Source organism: Cucurbita pepo, chromosome LG16, assembly GCF_002806865.2.
Source record: "Cucurbita pepo subsp. pepo cultivar mu-cu-16 chromosome LG16, ASM280686v2, whole genome shotgun sequence".
Lineage (NCBI taxonomy): Eukaryota > Viridiplantae > Streptophyta > Magnoliopsida > Cucurbitales > Cucurbitaceae > Cucurbita > Cucurbita pepo.
In genome coordinates this window covers 3,596,123-3,616,280 of record NC_036653.1, presented here as the reverse complement: position 1 = coordinate 3,616,280, position 20,158 = coordinate 3,596,123, and the positions used below count along the sequence as shown (strand labels likewise).

At 38.1% G+C, this 20,158-nt stretch overlaps 3 protein-coding genes and 1 long non-coding RNA gene across 7 annotated transcripts; 2 read left to right on the top strand and 2 right to left on the bottom strand.

The window, feature by feature from the left end:
* Positions 1-2,289: 2,289 nt before the first annotated feature.
* On the bottom strand, positions 2,290-3,174 carry LOC111777767 (agamous-like MADS-box protein AGL61). Its single transcript, XM_023657482.1, has one exon. The coding sequence runs from the start codon at positions 3,172-3,174 to the stop codon at positions 2,290-2,292; it is 885 nt and encodes a 294-aa protein (XP_023513250.1).
* Positions 3,175-6,915: 3,741 nt separating this feature from the next.
* On the top strand, positions 6,916-9,850 carry LOC111777224 (zinc finger with UFM1-specific peptidase domain protein). Of its 4 annotated transcripts, none has more exons than XM_023656720.1 (6): positions 6,916-7,077; positions 7,253-7,364; positions 7,489-8,354; positions 8,838-8,949; positions 9,460-9,555; positions 9,640-9,850. In XM_023656720.1, the coding sequence occupies exons 1-6, from the start codon at positions 7,016-7,018 to the stop codon at positions 9,721-9,723; spliced, it is 1,332 nt and encodes a 443-aa protein (XP_023512488.1). In that variant the 5' UTR covers positions 6,916-7,015; the 3' UTR covers positions 9,724-9,850. The 4 variants fall into 4 exon arrangements, with proteins under 4 accessions (XP_023512488.1, XP_023512490.1, XP_023512489.1 ...); XM_023656722.1 differs by having other exon boundaries at positions 7,227-7,364; XM_023656721.1 differs by having other exon boundaries at positions 7,200-7,364.
* A 17-nt stretch (positions 9,851-9,867) lies between these two features.
* Positions 9,868-16,518, bottom strand: LOC111777766 (ABC transporter B family member 13-like). The gene is given in 11 exon segments (XM_023657481.1): positions 9,868-11,365; positions 11,479-11,906; positions 11,970-12,334; positions 12,568-12,791; positions 12,899-13,281; positions 13,345-13,604; positions 13,681-13,881; positions 14,271-14,504; positions 14,581-14,781; positions 15,385-15,576; positions 15,578-16,518. Coding segments are annotated over 11 exon segments (4,407 nt in total). The 5' UTR covers positions 16,022-16,518; the 3' UTR covers positions 9,868-9,890.
* On the top strand, positions 14,161-14,927 carry LOC111777226. Its single transcript, XR_002812361.1, has 2 exons — positions 14,161-14,522; positions 14,661-14,927. It is a non-coding gene; the product is annotated as an uncharacterized LOC111777226 (long non-coding RNA).
* Positions 16,519-20,158: the final 3,640 nt, after the last annotated feature.

Sequence of the window (20,158 nt, the reverse complement as noted above, 5' to 3'; positions counted from 1 at the left end):
GGATCTGAAAAATTCAAAGAGAGGTCAAGAAACACTTTTCGTGAAAATGTTGACAACCTGGTTCGGAGGAGGTATAGAGAAACACTTTCTTGGGCATCGAAAACTGTAAAGGAATCGTCGCTCAGCAGCGATGTTGTCTTGGCTTCGGCAAGAATATGTCTAACCCATGAAGAGGGATCATCGCTCAGCGACAATGCTGCCTTGGCTCCGGTGAGAATATGTCTAACCCAAGAAATAGAAGGGGAAACCTAGAGCAAGGGACAAAAACAATGTTGAAGTCGGAAGAGTCGTCACAGTGGGTGAAGGAGCCAATTTTGGCGAGAAGGGCGGTGGCGACTTCGTTGGCGAAAAGGCCAGTGCGACGCCCAGATTCCAAAGGTAAATCTCTACAGAAGGTCGATGGGCTTATCGATATTCCATATATTTCCAAAGAGAACGCTGATGAGGATCTTGAGATTAGGGTTTCTGTGAAGGATGAAGGGTTGATTGGGAAGAAAATGAGAGAGGCTATGTTGGCTAAGGAGAAACCGATTGTGTTGGAGAAGGTGAGGTTGTATGTACAGAGTATGGCGAAGGGTGATTTGGAGGTCAAAAGGGTGGAGCCGAAGAGTAATCAATCGGCTCCGCATGTGGCAGCCATGGAGACTGCCCTTGCGACGTCAAATCCGACAATAGTGGTGGGGAAGAACAATAGAGGATTTAAAAGTCATTGAAAAGAAAGGATCAGGGTTGCTAAACCAAAAGGGCTCGAGAATGTTTGCTTAAAACACCTCACCTAAATGATTTAGTATGAAAGTTATCTATTTATAATCAAATAAATTACAATGATATGGAAAGAGTAATAAATGAAAAGATACATATGGTAAGAAGACAAATATTGTCTTACAATAAAATATCAAATATGATATATATGGTAAACTATAATTTAGTACTAAATATTCTTAACACCTTCATTCAATTTAAACTTAATGTCTATCAGCAAACTTACTAATGACTTGAATGTTGTGTCACCTTCTATCCGGATTCTTGTGTTATGCAAGACTTGGCTGCGGGGAAGATGATTGGCTCGGGTAAACAATTCGGAGGTCTCTATCATATTTTTTCATCTCCAATCAAATCTTCCGCTCATTAAGTATCTCAGTCATTTGATTTATGGCATTTATGTCTAGATCATTCTTTATTTTCTCATTTTAAATTTCTAGCGGATGAATTGCATTTTAATAATTACTTTTTCTCATAACAGTAGTATTTGCCCATTAGCAAAGCAAACTAAATTATCTTCTCCAAGAAACTCAATAACAACACATTCTGTCTTTTGATATGTTACATTGTGATGTTTTGGGACCCCATAAAATTCCTATCTCATTCTAGTTTGCGTTTTTTCTCACTATTGTTGATGATTTTACTCGATGTACTTGGGTTTTTCTTATGCAACATAAATCAGGAGTACATCATTTGTTAATGAACTTTGTTAATTTGTTCAAACCCAATTTCACGCTACTATCAAGATAGTACAATCAGACAATGGGACTGAGTTTCTTTCTTTGCAACCATCTTTTACTTCTTGTTGCATTGAATTTCAGCGCACTTATGTCTATACTCCACAACAAAATGAAGTCGTAGAACGTAAGCATCATCATACCGTAAATGTAGCTAGGTCTCTTCTCTTTCAGTCACAGATTTCATTTAGTTTTTGGGGAGAGTGCATTTTAACTTCAAGAAACAATAAACATATCGAAAGAGGAAGGGGGATGAGCAAACCACAAATCTCCTGCAATGAACTGTTGTGTGCTTTGGAGGGAGCAATCGATCTGCCTGTCACTACCTCGATGCGAGGGCGAATGTGAAAACTGAAGCGCGAGGGCTTATCGAGCAAGGAAGAGGAGGGGGAGAAAGTTGAAACAAAATTTAATTTCAAAACAAACCCTAAATTAATAATAATAATAATAAATTATGAATTTTGCATTCTCAAAAAATACTTTCAAATTTAAAAAAAAAATTAATAACATATTCAAACTCTAAAAAAAAACTATTAAAAAAATAGTTTTAGATTGAATTTTTTTTGAGAATCTTGCTTCAATTTTTTAGAATAGTTGATATTAAGAATGAAAGTATTGAATGCATTTGAATTATAAATTGAGAAGAAACATGAATATTAATCTCATAAATTTCATTCTATCGTAGATGAATTTTATCAACACTTTGGAAAAAAAAAACAACCGAATCCAATTATCTAATTTTCATGCGACATGAAAATTAAACAAACAACAAGAACAAATTACAAAGACCCTAGTCTAGCATATTCAGCCGTCGCGCGACAGAGTGGTTTCCAGAGATATGAAACGACGACGGCAGACATTGGTCGTTTTCAGCAAGGTGAATTGACGGCATCGGTGACCAATGGAGGCTTTTGACGAGGTCAATTGATGGAGGCGTCGACGGCCATCGGAGATTTTCGAAGAGGCCAATTGATGGAGGCGTCGACGGCCATTGGAGATTTTCAAAGAAGCCAATTGATGGAGGCGTCGGCGGCCGTTGGAGGTTTTCGACGAGACCAATTGATGGAGGTGTCGGCGGCTGTTGGAGGTTTTCGACGAGGTCAATTGATGGAGTCGTCGGCGGCGGTTGGAGGTTTCCGACCAGGGTAATCGACGGAGGAGTTGACGGCTGCAGAGCAGGTATCGGAGATCCTTCTGTTCTCATATCCGTAAATTTCTCCACTCTCTCCGCCACTTTTCCTCTCAGTTCCACCAACGACGACCGGAATCGCTTCAGTTCGTCGATTTTCATAGATTCCAGCGGCTCATCCCACCAAAATCGATCGTTACTCGAGCGCTCTGCCGCGCGCCTCTTCTCAATGTCGAACTCAGCCGCCACATCGTCAAAATCGCGGTTCAACTCCTGCAGAGGGAGGTAGGCCTCAGCCGGCTTAGGCGGAGCAGAATTTCCGGTGAGAAAACGGTCCAAGAGCGATTCAACATTGGGATGACCGAATGTATAGAGCTTGTTGGTGGCAGAGGAGACGAGGATCGCGATCTCAGCACCGCACAGAACGGAAAGCTCCGCCGCCTTGTTGAAAAGTCCGGCGCGGCGTTTAGAGAAGGTAACCTGCTGGCTACTCTTCTTCTCAAGCTTTTTGATTTCAATTTTCCGACGGCCGAGAGATTTCTTCATGGTCAACAATTTGAGAGAGCAGTAGAATGGGAGTGTTGAATTCCGGAAAGAAATACAGCTGTCGTCGACCGTTGAGACGCGCCGATGATTTATAGGCCTATAAAATCATTTTTAATTATATAAATTCTGATTCTTATTAATAATATAAATATTTATTTAATTATACGCATCAAGTTTTTTCCTTTTTTGTTTCCATTTATATAAATTAGTTTCTTCTTTTTTATTTATTTTTTAATTTAATTCTTACATCATTTTTTAAAAACATTTACCCATGGTCGCATGCCCGTGGTCGTAGTCATATAAAGTTGTTTTTTAAAAACAATTACACAGTCATGTTTGTTCAAGGCGTTTTGCCCATGGTTGCATGCTCGTTATTGCATGCTGAAACCCTTTCACTTTATTGCTTTCATGATGTATAAGTTCCTTCTTGTGTGTTTCTAACTGTATGACGCTTTCGAATCATGTCTACATCCAGTAGACACGAAATGCCCCATAATGTACTAATAGGGGATACGACTAGTTGTCGACTCCTCCCACCAAGACTTCGTATGAGCGTTTGGCAAAAGCACGTCTACGCCTGCCTCGCCTTCAAATGTACTATAAGAGGATGCGACTAGTTGTCAAATCCTACCTACCCGGAAAGTTATATGCTATTTTAAGCCATTGTGTTGCCTTTTGTTCGTAGTCATATAAAGTTGTTTTCAATCTTTCTTTCAACCTTGCTTTCAACTCTTTTCATAAATCTCTGTGCCCCGTTTTCTAAAATCTTCTCCTCAAAACGGGGCCAGAGGCTTGAGAATACGTTGCCTAGTCGTAGGCTACATGAACCCAAATTGGCTTGACTCAAGCAGTATTGGGAGTGAGTGTCACACAATCACAAAAGTCTACGATCAAGAAAAGTGCGATTGTGACACTTATCGTCCTCGCTCGCAGTCGTTGCTCTCTCCAATCGATGTGGGTTTGCTCATGCCCCTTTCTCTTTCGATATGTTTATTTTAACCGAAGTTAAAATGCACTCTCCCCAAAAATTTAGTGGAACCTGTGGCTGAAACAGAAGAGACCTAGCTACATTTACGATATGGCGATGCTTACGTTCTACGACTCCATTTTGTTGTGGAGTATAGACACAAGTGCGCTGAAATTCAATGTCAGAAGAAGTAAAAAATTGTTGCTTTCAGTTTTGTTGCATTTTTTTTTTTCAAAGTGTTCATAAAATTCATCTACGCTCAACGAAATTTATGAGATTGATATTCAGTTTCTTGTCAATTTATAATTCAAATGCATTCAATACTTTCAGTGAAAGCTGAAATTGCAGCTTTGGAACGTAATCATACTTGTCTTTCGTTCCTCTACCACCTGACCATAAAGCTATCTGTTGTCATCGGTTGTATAAGATGAAATATAACTTTGATGGTTCTGTTTAAAGCTCAGCTGATAGCAAAGAGATACACTAAGTTGAAGGTATTGATTACATAGAGACATTTTCTCCTACAGCGAAACTTACTACACTTCGTTGCTTACTCACTATTGCTGCTACTCGAAAATGGTTCATTCATTAGTTGGATGTTCAAAATGTCTTTCTCTATGGTAATCTAGACGAGAAAGTTTACATGTCTTTACCACCAGGTCTTCGCCAACAGAGGTAGAATACAGTATGTCGGCTACATAAATCTCTTTATGGGTTAAAACAGGCTTCTCGCCATTGGTTCTCCATATTCTCTACTACTATACAAAATGCAGGCTACACTCAGTCAAAAACAGATTACTCTTTATTTAATAAGAGTAGAAGTACTTATTTCACTGCCGTTCTTATCTATGTTGAAGATATTCTGTTGACAAGAAATGATCTTAAAGAAATTTAACATCTCAAGATTTGTTTACTCGAAAAATTTCTTATCAAAGATTTAGGGAATTTGAAATATTTCCTAGTCATTGAATTTTCTTGATGTAGAAAAGGAATTTTTATGTCTCAAAGGAAGAACACTTTAGACACGTTTATTTTTCAAGGCACAGGTCTTACAGGAGCACGTTCAGAAAAAATTTCCTAAGGAACAAAATCTGAAACTTTCTTTAACGAAATGAGAGAAGTTGAATGGTTCAAGTAAATACAGACAGTTGATTAGTAAATTAATATATTTAACTGTTACTAGGCCTGACATTGTGTATTCAGTTCGTATGCTTAGTCAATTCGTGCATGAACCAAGAAAACCACATTGGGAGGCACCTCTTTGAGTTTTGAGATGCATCAAAGGTACTAATGGTCAAAGACTTCTACTACCATCTAAAAACAACTTGAGATTACAAGCACATTGCGATTCTGACTGGGGTGGTTGTCGAACTTCATCCATTTCTTGGTTTTGCATCTTCTTGAAAAATTCAATTATTTCTTGGAAGTCTAAAAAGCAAACCAATGTGTCCAAATCATCAGTTGAAGCCAAGTATCGAGCTATGACAAATACTTGTTTAGAGTTAACTTGACTGAGATACATTCTTCAAGACTTGAAAGTTCCGCAGTCCGAACCAGCATTGTTGTATTATGATAATCAAGCAGCCTTGCATATAGCAACCAATTCAGTTTTTCACGAACGTATGAAGCAAATTGAAATAGATTGCCATATATTTCGAATAAAATTACAAGCTTGAATCATCTATGTTTCGAATAAAATGCAATTGTTAGATGTTTTTACTAAAACTCTGAGAAGACAATAATTTGATTTTCTAAAAAAACAAGTTTGGTGTGATTGATATATACTCTCATACTGAAATTTGATTTAAGATATTTGTAGAATATATTTGGTTGCATAACTATTATAGTTATGGAATAATCAGTTAGATTTTCCCCCTCATTTTATATAGCATTATGAAATCATTTAACAAAGTACACCATAGAGCCTCGGTTAAGACTTCCTTCTTTGAAGTCCTTGAACCATTCCTTATCGAGGCTCGACTCCTTCTCTGAAGCTTTCAAATAGAGTACACTCTTCGTTCAACACTTTGGTTACTTTGACTATACCTTCGAGACTCATAACTTATTTGTTCGACACTTGAAGATTCTATTAACATGACTAAATTAGCGGTATGACTCCGATAGCATGTTAAGAACTACGAATATCGATAAGAGTATTATTGAAATTTTTGAATATTCATAAATATTTTTTTTAGAGAGAGATTTAAAAAAAAATTTAATTTAATCCTTATATATTTTTATTTGGCTCGGGTCAACCCGAAGGTTTTATCTATGAACCCGAAACCAAATCGATTCAGTTCGGGTTCAGAAAAATGAACCCAACCCTACTTGAAATACTAATCTAACCCGTTGGGTTGGGTTGGTCCGAGTTGTCAGATTGTCGGGTTAAATGTACACCGGTATAAATTACATATTTAGTCTATTAATTTTAAAATTTGTCTATTAAATTCACATTTTTAAAAATAATAAATTTAATCAAGAGATAGTATATACAAAATTAAAAATTTAAACCACGTTTAATAATTATTTAATTTTTTATTTTTGAAAACTGTCTTTATTTATTTTTTTTACAAATTCTTATTTATAGCTTTCGTTCTTTCAAATAAATATTTAAATTCTTGATTAAATTCAAAAAATAAAATTGTTTCTTAATTTTCAAAATTTAGGACTGATTAATCTTTAAAATTTAATAATTAAAAGTTTAATTAAAAACGGAAATTGAAAAAAATATAAAGAAAAAAAACAGTAGTCTGTTCATCAGTTTATTGATCGAGTTTCCCAATTTTAGAAATACAATCTGGCTCTCGCTCAAAAGTAATATGGTATTTCTCGAGCAAGCAGGCCATTAGATTGTGATTGTGTTCCTGAGATTCAATGGATTCATCATCCAGTTGCCCTTTCTGCGACCAAGTTGTTCCATCAAAAGAACTTCAGAGGTACAATTCCTACCGCTTCTGTTGTAATTTCGATCCATTGCTTTGTTCTTTGATTACGTAAACCGACTCTTTCGATCCTCATATTCAAATTTTGCTCACTTTTGATTCGAAAACTTCTGTAGCTTGGGTTTTCTGAACGATTTAGGAAGGTCTCTTTATGTTGTTGCCGTTGCAGGCATGCTAATGGTCACTTTGAAGATGAAGACAATGACGATAAACAACGCCAACTTGCTAGGGACTTTGAGTTGGCCCAGCAGATGGCTCTTTCCTCTACTCCTTACGACAATGTAAGTTGTTCCAACTTTTTAGTTCCAGTTGCCTTGGTTCTGCTGTTTTAGTTGTTTGTGGATTCTAGATGATTCATACGGCTTCATGTCAGTAATTTGGTCCCTGTATGGTTCTTTTTTGTAGGATAATCAAGAAACCATTAAGCTTAAGGGATCTTTGGATAGCGGCAAGTTAAGTTGTGAGAGGGGGGCTTTGGTGAAGGAAAAGTTGAATGTTGATGAAAAGATCTCTTCCCTGATTGGTTTACAGAATAGGAGTGGTTTTTATAAGGTGGAAGGTGGTCTGATGTCTTTATTAAGAAATTGCTTAGAATTAGAATCTAGTGATTCGACTAGTGTTGTGTCAGGGTATGTTGATCATTATCAGAGTATTGAATTTGAGGATCTTGGGTGGGGCTGTGGATGGCGGAACATTCAAATGCTTTGCTCTCATTTGATAATGCAAAGACCAGAAGCTAGAAACGTTTTATTTGGTGGATCAGGAGTTGTTCCTGATATTCTATCACTTCAGAGATGGCTTGAGATTGCTTGGAAAAAAGGATTTGATGTACATGGTGCAGAGCATTTTAATTACAAAATTTATGGCAGAAAAAATTGGATTGGAGCCACTGAATGTGCTGCCCTTTTGCGTTCCTTTGGGCTTCAGGCAAGGATAGTTGATTTTGGTCCTAAAGAGTGCGAGGAACTTTATCTCTCAGTCCCTGGTTCAAGTAGTGGGGCACAAATGGTAAACTTAATTGATGCAAATAAGAGAAAAACAGCTAAGGTTAATGGGCCCATGGATAGGTTTCTTGTAAGTAAAAATGACGGGGTTCCACAAACTGGTTCTAGTGGGCATGAGAAGTCCAAATATTCTCGAAGTGTCTTGGAAAATAAGTCCACTCAGAAAGCGAAAGGTCATCAGGTTCTGGTTGATTGGGTATGGAATTACTTCTCTGATGGAAGGATTTGCACGTATAGTCACCAGCACGTTAATGTTAGTGGAAAAACGTACGTCTTTAATTGGCATTTAATCTATCTTTTTGTGTTTATTTTAACATCCATTTGTCTATGTGTAATGTGTTTGGCATCAGATAATTGTAGATTGTTTTGCTTGAGAGACTTTTTGGAAGGACTCTTAGGATATCATCATCTCAATGCTTCTAACTGGGGTCTTCTTTCTAAGTAATTTTGTAATTATTCCATTTTAACTCATTGGAGAGTATTTTTCTAATTCTCTTTCGTTTCTTTTGGAGGATTTCTTGTGTGCCTTCCCTTGTATTCTTTGGATATTAATAAAGCATGGCACTCTGTTTGTCTTTTCATACAAAAGTACATTATGTATATATTGATTATCATGATGATGTGGAAGGTGTCACGATATGTTTCAATTTTCAAATGGTTCCATTGATTTTATCAACATAGTTTCTTTTCTGTAATACAAGAAAGAATGTGCCATCATTATCTTTAACTTCATATGATCTTTTCACCTAGGCCATTGTTCTTTCAGCATGATGGACATTCTAGGACCATTGTGGGGATTCAAGTTAAACAGCAGCGTAATGGAATGCAGCAATACAATCTCCTGATTTTGGACCCAGCTCATGTAATTTTCTGCCCCTGCAATTTCATTTGTGAGCCCTATCTTTGCAGCTGTCATTTTTCATTGTTGCCCAATGGAAAAAAGGATATTTTGTTTGTTGTTTCAACCTTCTTGACTTGTTACTCAGCTTAAAGGTTCATTTCCTTGCAAATACTCTTAGTTGAGTAATTGGTATATTTTAGTTGGCATGCATTTTTCTCAATGTGTTTGTTCATCTTGAAGTTCGCTTAAATATCACAACACTTATTGACAGGTGGTTTGAGTATGCGTATGCCATGTGTATCTTGATTTCATTGTTGTTTCTCGCAGTTGTATATGGACGTTTGGGAGTTCTTTACAATGGTTTTCTTAATAAAAGTTCACGTTTCTTATATATAGATACAGTCATTAAAGAAAAAGAGAAACTCTTCTTCCTCTTCCTTCTTGCACTTGGAAATTTCAGTTGATTAATTATTAGGAATTGCTTTCTTTTATTTATATTGCATTCTTGTGATCTCATGATGTGTTGTGCAGAGTACTAAAGGCATTGAAAAGTCCCTTAGAGAGAATAATGGATGGCAGAAACTAATAAAAAGAGGAACTCATACGCTGAATAAGCCACAATACCAGGTTTTCTTTACTTTATGATGAACTTATATGTTAAAATTCCAGGTTATTGGATGGTGACTATGTACTTAATAAATCTTTTTTCAGTTGTGTTATATTGATTCTGGAATTGCTGCTGGGGCTGACTTGGAATTGCTGAAGAAAATTGATAGCCTCTTTCTGGAGCTTTAGATGAACATATTGTACCTTCTTTGTTCTCTGACACACAGGCCATTGACGTATATTTAATCTAAAAAGCTTTCATTTGTAAGAACCTTGTTTTTCAACTAATTAATTATTTTAGCGGTCTTTTATATAAGGATATTAGACTTCTATCCTACCTGTATGGATTTAAGATATTAATCATCAGCGAGACTCTGTATTCTGAAGAGTTTTGAATACACTCCATCAGGAGCTGTCAACAGGGAGGTATGTGAACCTATCTCCGCAATCTCACCTCTATCCATGACTACAATAACGTCTGAGTTTGTCACTGTGGAGAGCTGATGGGCAACTGTAATCTGAGTAGTTCTGAGTCCATTGTTCCCGTTTATTGACCCTAAAGCACTAACTAGAGTTCTTTCAGATTCAGCATCTAATGCACTCGTTGGTTCATCTAGGAGCAAAATTGCTGGCTTCTTCAAAAGGGTTCTAGCAATAGCTATTCTCTGCTTTTGTCCTCCTGATAGTTGGCAACCTTTTTCTCCAACAAGTGTATCATAACCATCAGGTAAAGTACTGACAAATTCATGTACTCTAGCTTCTCTTGACACCTTTAAAAGTTCAGTTTCCGCGACCTGCTCACTCCCGTAGCAAATATTATATCTGATTGAGGAGCTAAATAGAACAGGCTCTTGTTGCACAAACCCTATATGTGTCCTCAATATTCTCAGATTGTATTCTTTTATATCCTTCCCATCAATGAGGATCTTGCCTTCTTCAGGGTCATAGAATCTGAGCAGAAGTGCCAAAACGGAGGACTTTCCAGCACCACTTGGTCCAATAAGAGCCACCTTTGATCCTGCTTTGATTTGTAAGCTGAAGTTTGTAAGAACAACAATTTCTGGCCTTGATGGATAGTTAAATTTTACACCTTGAAAATCAATTCTCCCTTCAATTTTCTCTGTTTCTGGACTTTTTGGTATTTCTGGTTCAATAAGAGTTTTTCGATCAAGCGTGTGGAATGCCGGAGTTAGTATGTCAATGGCTGAGATGACAGTTGGAATTAATGTCCACAATTCAGTGATTGAGGGCACTGTGAGGGAGAAAATCTGGTATGATCTTATGCCATCTTCAAAGGATGCTTGTCTTTTGTGAACCAAAATTGCCGTGTACCACAAAGCAATGGCATGGGCAATGTTCCATAAGCAAAGGGAGATGCCATGAATGACTCCATATTTGATGCTTTCTCTCTTGCTTTTTCTCTTTGGTTCTTCTAATGTCATTCTTGCTCTTTTCATGATTTGTTCTTCATGGCAGAAAGATACAATAGTTCTTATGTTGGTTGCTGACTCGGATGCTAGCGAAACTAGTTCATAATGAGCAGCAGCAGAATCTCCTGCAAATCCCTTGGCAGACTTGGCTTGTATCAGGCCACCAATAAAATGGAAAGGCATGACAGCCCAAGCAACGAGAGCCATTCTCCAGTTGACGATCAAGCTGACAGTGGTGGCAATTAAAATGGAGGAGATGCATTGCACAATAACAGACATTCGATCAGCTATTATGGTCTTTATCATGGAGGTAGTGTTCATTATTTGTGATGTAAGTGAACCAACGTTGTTTTCAGGTCTGTCAAACCATGCTACTTCATTGCGTAGTACAGCTGAAATAATTCATTGATAGAATTGGATTAGTCTAGCTAATGTTAGAAGCTTTTTCTGACTTCATAATAACCTCCTAAAATTTCCCTTTAACCAATCAAAGAAAAGTGTTCGTAAGTTGTACCTGAATAGAGAGCTTCTCTGAAGTTTTTCATTGCCTTCTCTCCCACTACTCCGAAGAAATAGTGTTGCAAGGTGTGCGTAAAAAGTGATAGTAATCCCACCAGAGAGAAGATGAGGGAGTATAATCCAACTTTGTGCTTCGCATTTTTGTGATAGTAGGCTACCCCTATTGTTATGATAAAGAATCCAAAGATAGGCTTTGAGATGCCAGACAAAGCTGCTGCAAAAGATCCAAAAATAGTCTTCATAATCTCTATATTACTCAGGCCAAACCAGATTCTAAAGAATATTTCTTTTGGTCTCTCTTTCCCTTCTTGGCTCAAAGAATCTCTTTCGAAATTTTTTGGCTCCGGTTTTTCATCTTGATCAAGGTCACAAGATGAAGCTTGTTGATGGGTACTCCCTGGTTCTGACAATGAATTTGAATTGCTGTCCATTAATAAACAAAACTCATACTAGTTAGTTATGTTTTCTTTTGAAGCAAATGTGGTTTATTTAGTACGAAGAACAAACCTTGAGTCTTGAATTGGTTTGATATTATGCATGCTGAATAGGTTACTATAGAATTTACTTGTTTCTAGCAAACTTTGGTGTGTTCCTGTCTCTGAGACTCTTCCATTTTCTATGATTGCAATCATATCTGCACCAATAATAGTCGACATTCTGTGGGCAACCAAAATGACTGTCCTCTCAACTATAGCCTTTTCGAGGGCATCCTGAACCAACCTCTCAGATTCTGAATCTAATGCACTCGTGGCCTCGTCCAGTAAGAGAATTCGTGGGTTCTTGAGAATGGCTCTTGCAATAGCTATTCTTTGCTTTTGACCTCCTGACAGTTGAGTTCCCCCTTGTCCAACCTGAAATTTTTGACCCACATGCTTATTATTCATTTGTTAGGCATCTTGGAAACAGCATGTATTTTATAGGCGCTCCTAAATGTTTCAGTATTCTATGGTAGAATTCAATGTTTTAGTATTCTATGGTAGAATTCTCAATCACCTTGAATTATTAAAATTAGGTTAAACTTTGAATTCTGGCACGAAATGGCATTGATAGCTAAGGAAAGTTGTTTTGACTCTCATAGTCTTACCTCTGTTGAGTATTGCTTTGGAAGGTTTGATATAAAAGAGTGTGCATTCGCCATTCTTGCTGCATTTTCTATCTGTTGATCATTTGCATCTAGTTTTCCCATTTTGATATTATCCTTTATGGTTCCAGCAAAAAGTACAGGTTCCTGGGAAACTATTCCTATGTTATTCCTGAGGAATTTCAGATTCAGATCCTTGATGTTCTGATGATCTATGAAAATGTCTCCTGAAGAAAAGCCAATTTAAGAGTGACATGAAGGCCAAAACTAAGAAGATGATGAAAAATAAGAGAGAGAAAGAGGATGAAGAGGCAAAGAGCTGGTGGAGGCATACCCTGGAGAGGGTCATAGAATCTAGTGACGAGGGAGATTACTGTACTCTTTCCACACCCGCTGCGACCGACTAAGGCTATGGTCTGCCCTGCTGGAATGGACAAAGAGAAGGCTTGAAGGACTAGTTTCTGAGGTCGAGACGGGTAAGCAAAGTGAACTTCTCGTATGTCGATATTTCCTTCAATATGCTCCAATGTCTTGTCTTCTGAACCGTCAATTGCAGGGGGCTTCCTTTGAATGACTTGGAAAACTTCCTTCCCTGCTGCCTTTGCCTGGTTGAATATTTGCATGTCTGGTGCAGCGTAAGTCAGTGAGCTGCAACACAGCAAAAAAGAGAGGTATTTCATTTGATGTAGTTGAACATTATATTTCACATATTTGGTTCATCTTTGATTATATTTTTGATATGTGTATTCTTTCTTTAGTAGTTTAGTGTTAATTACTTACATTGCTCCAAAGAGAATGCTTAGAACAGCACCTATGATGTCCCCTCCACTGGCCCTTCCCGCAGTAATGACAACGGCTCCAATCCATACAATGAGACTCCAACAGCAAAAAGTGACAGTTTGAAACATTCCTATGCCTACTCCCTTCACCAATGCTTCTTGCTTGCTCATCACAACCAGTTTCTCGCATTGCTCTGCAAACGCCTTCATGCAACCTCTCTCCCCCACAAATGCGTACACTGCTCTGATTTGAGATATTGACTGCTCCATACATATCAGGTAACATATTTGTTCTATACATTCAAAAAATAAGTTGTAATTCAGTTGGTATCTTTACCTGTTGGACCAAGGAAGTAGCTTGTGATTGGTAACCCATTTTGAAAGAGGAAATGACAGTCATTCTCTTGGTATAAGTAGCCCCAATTGCAAGAACCAATGGAGCAACCAAGAGTGTGAGCAATGACACTTCCCAACAGCTTATGATAGCAATCACAAACCCACTCATGAAAGTCGCCACACTTGATAGAAAATGCCCCAACTGTATAGTATTAGAGAAGGTTTAGAAGAAACGAACATAGACCGTTTCTTTTATCTCTTCCATAATTTGATATCGCATTAATCGGTCTCAAATCTAAAACTGTAAGTCGATAGATGATGATCAATTTAATCCTTTGTTTATAGTGACGTGGGAATTTAACAAATTAATTGTGAGATCCCACGTTGGTTGGGGAGGATCACGAAGCATTCTTTATAGACGCGTCTAAAAACCTTGAGGGGAAGTATGAAAGAAAAAGCCTAAAGAGGACAAANTTGAACATTATATTTCACATATTTGGTTCATCTTTGATTATATTTTTGATATGTGTATTCTTTCTTTAGTAGTTTAGTGTTAATTACTTACATTGCTCCAAAGAGAATGCTTAGAACAGCACCTATGATGTCCCCTCCACTGGCCCTTCCCGCAGTAATGACAACGGCTCCAATCCATACAATGAGACTCCAACAGCAAAAAGTGACAGTTTGAAACATTCCTATGCCTACTCCCTTCACCAATGCTTCTTGCTTGCTCATCACAACCAGTTTCTCGCATTGCTCTGCAAACGCCTTCATGCAACCTCTCTCCCCCACAAATGCGTACACTGCTCTGATTTGAGATATTGACTGCTCCATACATATCAGGTAACATATTTGTTCTATACATTCAAAAAATAAGTTGTAATTCAGTTGGTATCTTTACCTGTTGGACCAAGGAAGTAGCTTGTGATTGGTAACCCATTTTGAAAGAGGAAATGACAGTCATTCTCTTGGTATAAGTAGCCCCAATTGCAAGAACCAATGGAGCAACCAAGAGTGTGAGCAATGACACTTCCCAACAGCTTATGATAGCAATCACAAACCCACTCATGAAAGTCGCCACACTTGATAGAAAATGCCCCAACTGTATAGTATTAGAGAAGGTTTAGAAGAAACGAACATAAACCGTTTCTTTTATCTCTTCCATAATTTGATATCGCATTAATCGGTCTCAAATCCAAAACTGTAAGTCGATAGATGATGATCAATTTAATCATTTGTTTATAGTGATGTGGGAATTTAACAAATTAATTGTGAGATCCCACGTCGGTTGGGGAGGATCACGAAGCATTCTTTATAGACGCGTCTAAAACCTTGAGGGGAAGTTTGAAAGAAAAAGCCTAAAGAGGACAATATCTGCTAACGGTGGACTTGAGCTGTTACAAATGGTATCAGAGCCAGACATCGGGCGATGTGCCAACAAGGACGTTGGGCCCTGAAGGTGGTGGATTTGGTGGGGGTCCCATATTGATTGGAGAAAGGAATGAGTGTAAGCGAGGACGGTGGGCCCCAAAGTGGGGTGGATTTTGAGATCCCACATTGGTTGGGGAGGCAAACGAAACATTTTTTTATAAGGGTGTGGAAATTTCTCCCTAGCATCCTCATTTTAAAAACTTTCAAGGGAAGCCCGAAAGGGAAAGTCCAAAAAAACAATATCTATTAGCAGTTAGCTTGCACATTAATGGTTTACCTTTTCTCCAATGGCGTCTTGTATAATGTTCATATGACTACTGATTCCAGTGATTATTTCGGCAGTCGTGAGATCTGTGTCAAAAGCACCAATTTCCTGACTAAGCACTGATTGCAAGAATGCCAATCTTAGGCGAGCCGTCTGTCTCTCACTTGCATACATCCAACACCCAATTTCTATAGAGAGAATGAAAATGTAAGTATACTTTCCATATGTGAAGTAATTGATTCAAATATTGTTCAAGGAAGAAAGGGATTTTACCTAGTATTCCTGCAGGGAAAGTGGCGATGGCCATGTACCATACAAATGGAATCACCTGCCAAAACATGAAAACAAAATAAATCCTCACATAGTACTTTTCTATACAAAATAACAATATGAACACAATTGGTAAGTATACCTCATAGAGGGCATCAACCATTGCATCAAGGTCATCGATATTATTTCCAAATGCATCAAGTGCTTTGCCAAGCAACAGATACCCAATTGGCTGAGCCATGCCATGGACAACAGAACCCAATGTCCCCAAAGCCATTAAGACCCAATCCAAAGCATCAGCATAGCCAAGAAGCTTGTGGAATGGCAAAGCATCATCAATGGAGGTATCTTCTTGCCTTTTCTCTTCATGAGTCATCTTCTTTTATTTGTTGCAGCCTCTAATTTACATGCAGAACTAGAGTTCCCTTTTTATATTATATACAGCTGCAGATTAGCTAAATTGAATCAAAAGAATGTTCATGGGATATGCTGTTTTCAAATGAAATATTAAATTAGGAAGAGAAAAGTGTAGTGAAGTGGCCTTTTCTTCTTGATTTTATATAAATGTTGTTTTGTGATGGTGGATATATATATGTAAATATAAAATGCTGCTGGCTGTGGAGTGAGTCAAGAATGTGGGTAATGAGTACTTGAAGGCAAGTGAAAAACAAGTTAAATAATGACGAGAGAAGAAGCCTTACCGATAATTTATGTAGAAGTCCTTTGTACTTATAACTCATAAAGTTATATTAAGTAGTTGGACTAGGTTTGAGTGATGATAGAACCTATAAAGTGGAGGTCTAACTATAAGTGACTTGGGGTTGGGGTCTCTGCATGATCCTTAATCTAAGGCTAAGGCTACAAAGGCAAAACTCCGCATTTGTGCTGATGATTTTGGCCGCATGCCCATTTCAAGTTCCTTTTACTTGCTTTCATGTTATATAAGTCTTTACTATTATTGTTGTGCTAATACGAGGGTGTATGACTGGTCACCAAAATCATGTCTGCACCCACNGGTGATGATAGAACCTATAAAGTGGAGGTCTAACTATAAGTGAGTTGGGGTCTCTCCATGATCCTTAATATAAGGCTAAGGCTACAAAGGCAAAACTCCGCATTTGTGCTGATGATTGGTTTCATCCATCTGAACTTTGATGAAATTTAGTATTTAGGGGTTATTAGTCAAGCGGTTCTGATTCTTGGTAGGTTTTTGTTTGCTTGCCCCCATAGTCCTTCAGTGCATAGGGATTTAACAGTAGTTGGTTTAAAAAAAATGAATCTTGTCGGAAATAAAGCATCAAACATCCAATGGTAAGTCTATACGAGGGTTGTTTTTTCCCCTATACTGCCTCGTCGAATTTAAAAATTTGGGAAAGAGGAACGAGAGTATCTCACGTCTTATTTGGTGTTTTTAGATACCACCGTCATCACAAATAGGGGAGGAAGGAAATCGAACCCAAACTAGGCGAAATCGTGTGGATGATCATCGAAAAAATTGATCCGAAACATAGGAGAGTTTTCGGGAAATCGGGTTGAGAAGACGAAGTCCACAGGTTGGGATTCGGTTCAGATTTGGGTGGCCTAGTAGCCGGCAAACGTTCGCCGGACCTAACCTCAGCGTAACAATCCATAGCCCAAGAAGTAACTAGGTGTCTAGCCCAGAATCGACGATCGGCCCAACTTATTGGACGATATCGGTTCAGCATGCAGGCGACTCGGACCTGCGCTTCAACCCACGAATTGTGCGTTGATCGGAGTGGCGACCCCCGCTCAGTCCTCTACGTTCGGCTTACGATCAACTTAGTGACTCCATCAATCGGCTCGACAGCTATTTTGGCTCGGGTTGCATTGTTTGGTACNCGGTGACTGACCCTGCCATAATGTACTCCTACCTATAGCACCGGCAATCGAAGTCGAGCATACATACGATGATCCTCATGCGTGAATAGCCGAGAGGAAAGAAGGGCGGTAGATGATAATGAAAAAGGGCGGTAGATGATAATGAAAAAAGGCGTTGCATCTGCACGGGCGGAATGGATGAGCGAAAGGTGCCATGCCATTGAGTGAGGAATATCTCGAGTCTCATGTGGATTGAACAGGACAGGACAACCGGAAAGGGAAGCCTGACATAGATATTGATTTGAACAAAGGAACTCAAATCAAACCGGTACTAGAAACCAAAGAAGAGATGGAATTCTAGATTGAACAGATGATCGACTTACGATAAGACGCAAATCGAATTCCTAATTCCATTGACCTTATCGGAGACATTTAAGGTCAACATGACCCCTAGTGCTCAATTTAAATTATTTTGAGTTAGAAGTTAGAATTATTTGATATTTTAAGTAGTTCGCTAATATGAATTACTTTGATGTGATGAGTCAGCCTAGGTTGAAACGAACTTTGAGGGATAGAAACGAGCTAGCTCTAGAAATACTTAAAGACCGTGGCTTAGGCCAACTAAGTAAGTGACTACTTTTGGTTTGGTTGGATGAATTGTATTATGTATAATGACGCGTGTCTTGTGGCCCCTGCACGTGTCATGTATGAATGGTATGTTATGCTATGTTGTTCGATGTTATGCTATGTTGAGTTATGTCAAGTATATAAGCCAAGTTATATTGTGACTGTGTCCTGTTGTATAAAATGCTATGATGTCGATAATCTATGATGCATAAACCTCCATAGACTATGCCATGAAAGCTATGCTATGAAAGAATTGATAAAGATTATGTAGGCATAATTCACATACTCATTATGTTATTCATATGTTATAGATGAATGAAAGTTTGACTTACATTATAAAGTATGCCATGATTTTAAGTTTGGGGGACCCATGCATCTTTGNGTATTACACATCCAACCTTTATTGGAGTGGAAAGCTGCCTAAGGCCATGCCATGATGTTTTTAAATGATAGGTTCCACCATGTTGCATGTATTTGCATTTTTTGACCCTGACAGTGGGGTTAGTTATAGAGTATTTCTTAAAATACTCAAGTCACGTGTACTCTTATTTTTCAAGTAAAGATAAGACATCCCTATACAGATGACTATGTCACGATGAAGGTCATGGGTCCAATGTTAGGGTAGTTGCATTTTGTCTTTTTGTAGTCCTTAGGTTAGGTTAGGTCAGGTCAGGTCATTATTTATTTTTCCTATTCGTTTCAAATGTTATGTTATTTATTTTTCGCTTTACTGTTTTTCTTTGTGTTGTTTTAAGGTTTTACCACAAATGTTAAAGTTCATGGCATCGTCTGAAATTATTTTAAATGAATATTTTCGCACTTAACCATTATGTCATACATGTGGTAGTGACTTTATTGTATTAGAAAAATAGGGTCGTTATAGTGGTAGACATAAAGAGTGTAACAACCTAAGCTTACCATTAACAGATATTGTCATCGTTGAACTTTTCCTTTCGGGCTTCCCTTCAAGGTTTTAAAAATGCGTCCACTCGGAAAAGGTTCCCACACTCTTATAAGGAGTGCTCTCTTCTCCTCTCAAACCGATGTGAAATCTTACAATTCACCTCCCTTGGAGGCCCAATGTCCTTGCTAGCACATCATCTAGTGTCTTGCTATGATATCATTAGTAATAGCCCAAGTCCNTCCCCAAAATGCCTGGTTTGATGGAGACATGATCATTCCTTAAATTAGTCGATGTGGGACTTTCATCAAACACCTCCCCTCGAACAAAGTAGGTCTCCCCTTAATCGAGGCTCGTCTCCTTTTCTTTTAGAGCTTAGTTGTTTTTTACTCTACCTTCGAGGAGCCTCGACTTCTTTTTCTTGTGGAGCCCTTTGTTCGACATTTGAAGATTCTATTGACATGGTTAAGTTTAAGGCACTGATACCATGTTAGATGAACACGACTCTCCACAATAATATGATATTGTCCACTTTGAGCACAAACTCTCATGGCTTTGCTTTGGACTTACCAAGAGATCTCATCCCAATGGAGAGAGTATTCTTTGATTATAAACCCATGATCATTCTCTAAATTAGCCGACACTCCTCTCCAACTGATGTTTGATCTCACAATTTATTTAATTTAAATTTATTTGTATACCAAATTCAAATTATTAATAATTTGTTTGGTCCTCGGCAGACTTGCCATTGTGCTGCACTCACTTTCCAGCAGAAGTGAGTTAAGCCAATTCATTCTTACAACCCCTACGGCCAAGCGACGTATGCTCGAGCCTTTGGCCCTCGTTCAAGAAGAAAGTTTTAGAAAACGGGAGCAGAGAGATTTCGAAAGAGAGTTGAAATTGGTGTCATATGTGATGTAAGTAAAAAGTCAACAACAACGGCTTATAACATATAACTATCGGGTAAGGAGAAGTTGACAACTAGTCATATCCCTTTATAGTACATTTTGATGCATTCTATGTCTGGCAAGCCTAGACATGATTTTTCCGAAACATCATACTTCCTAGAAATACAAAAGTAAAATACTACAACATGGAAAGACTTAAAGGGTTTGGCTTGTCATGGGCATGCGGCCATGGGCAACA

Excerpts from the sequence above, each read along its gene's own strand:
- LOC111777224 (XM_023656720.1), top strand. The coding sequence starts at position 7,016 with ATGGATTCATCATCCAGTTGCCCTTTCTGCGACCAAGTTGTTCCATCA. Across the intron at positions 7,078-7,252 it reads CCATCAAAAGAACTTCAGAG|GCATGCTAATGGTCACTTTG; the intron begins GTACAATTCCTA and ends TTGCCGTTGCAG. Across the intron at positions 8,355-8,837 it reads GTTAATGTTAGTGGAAAAAC|GCCATTGTTCTTTCAGCATG; the intron begins GTACGTCTTTAA and ends CTTTTCACCTAG.
- LOC111777767 (XM_023657482.1), bottom strand. The coding sequence starts at position 3,174 with ATGAAGAAATCTCTCGGCCGTCGGAAAATTGAAATCAAAAAGCTTGAG.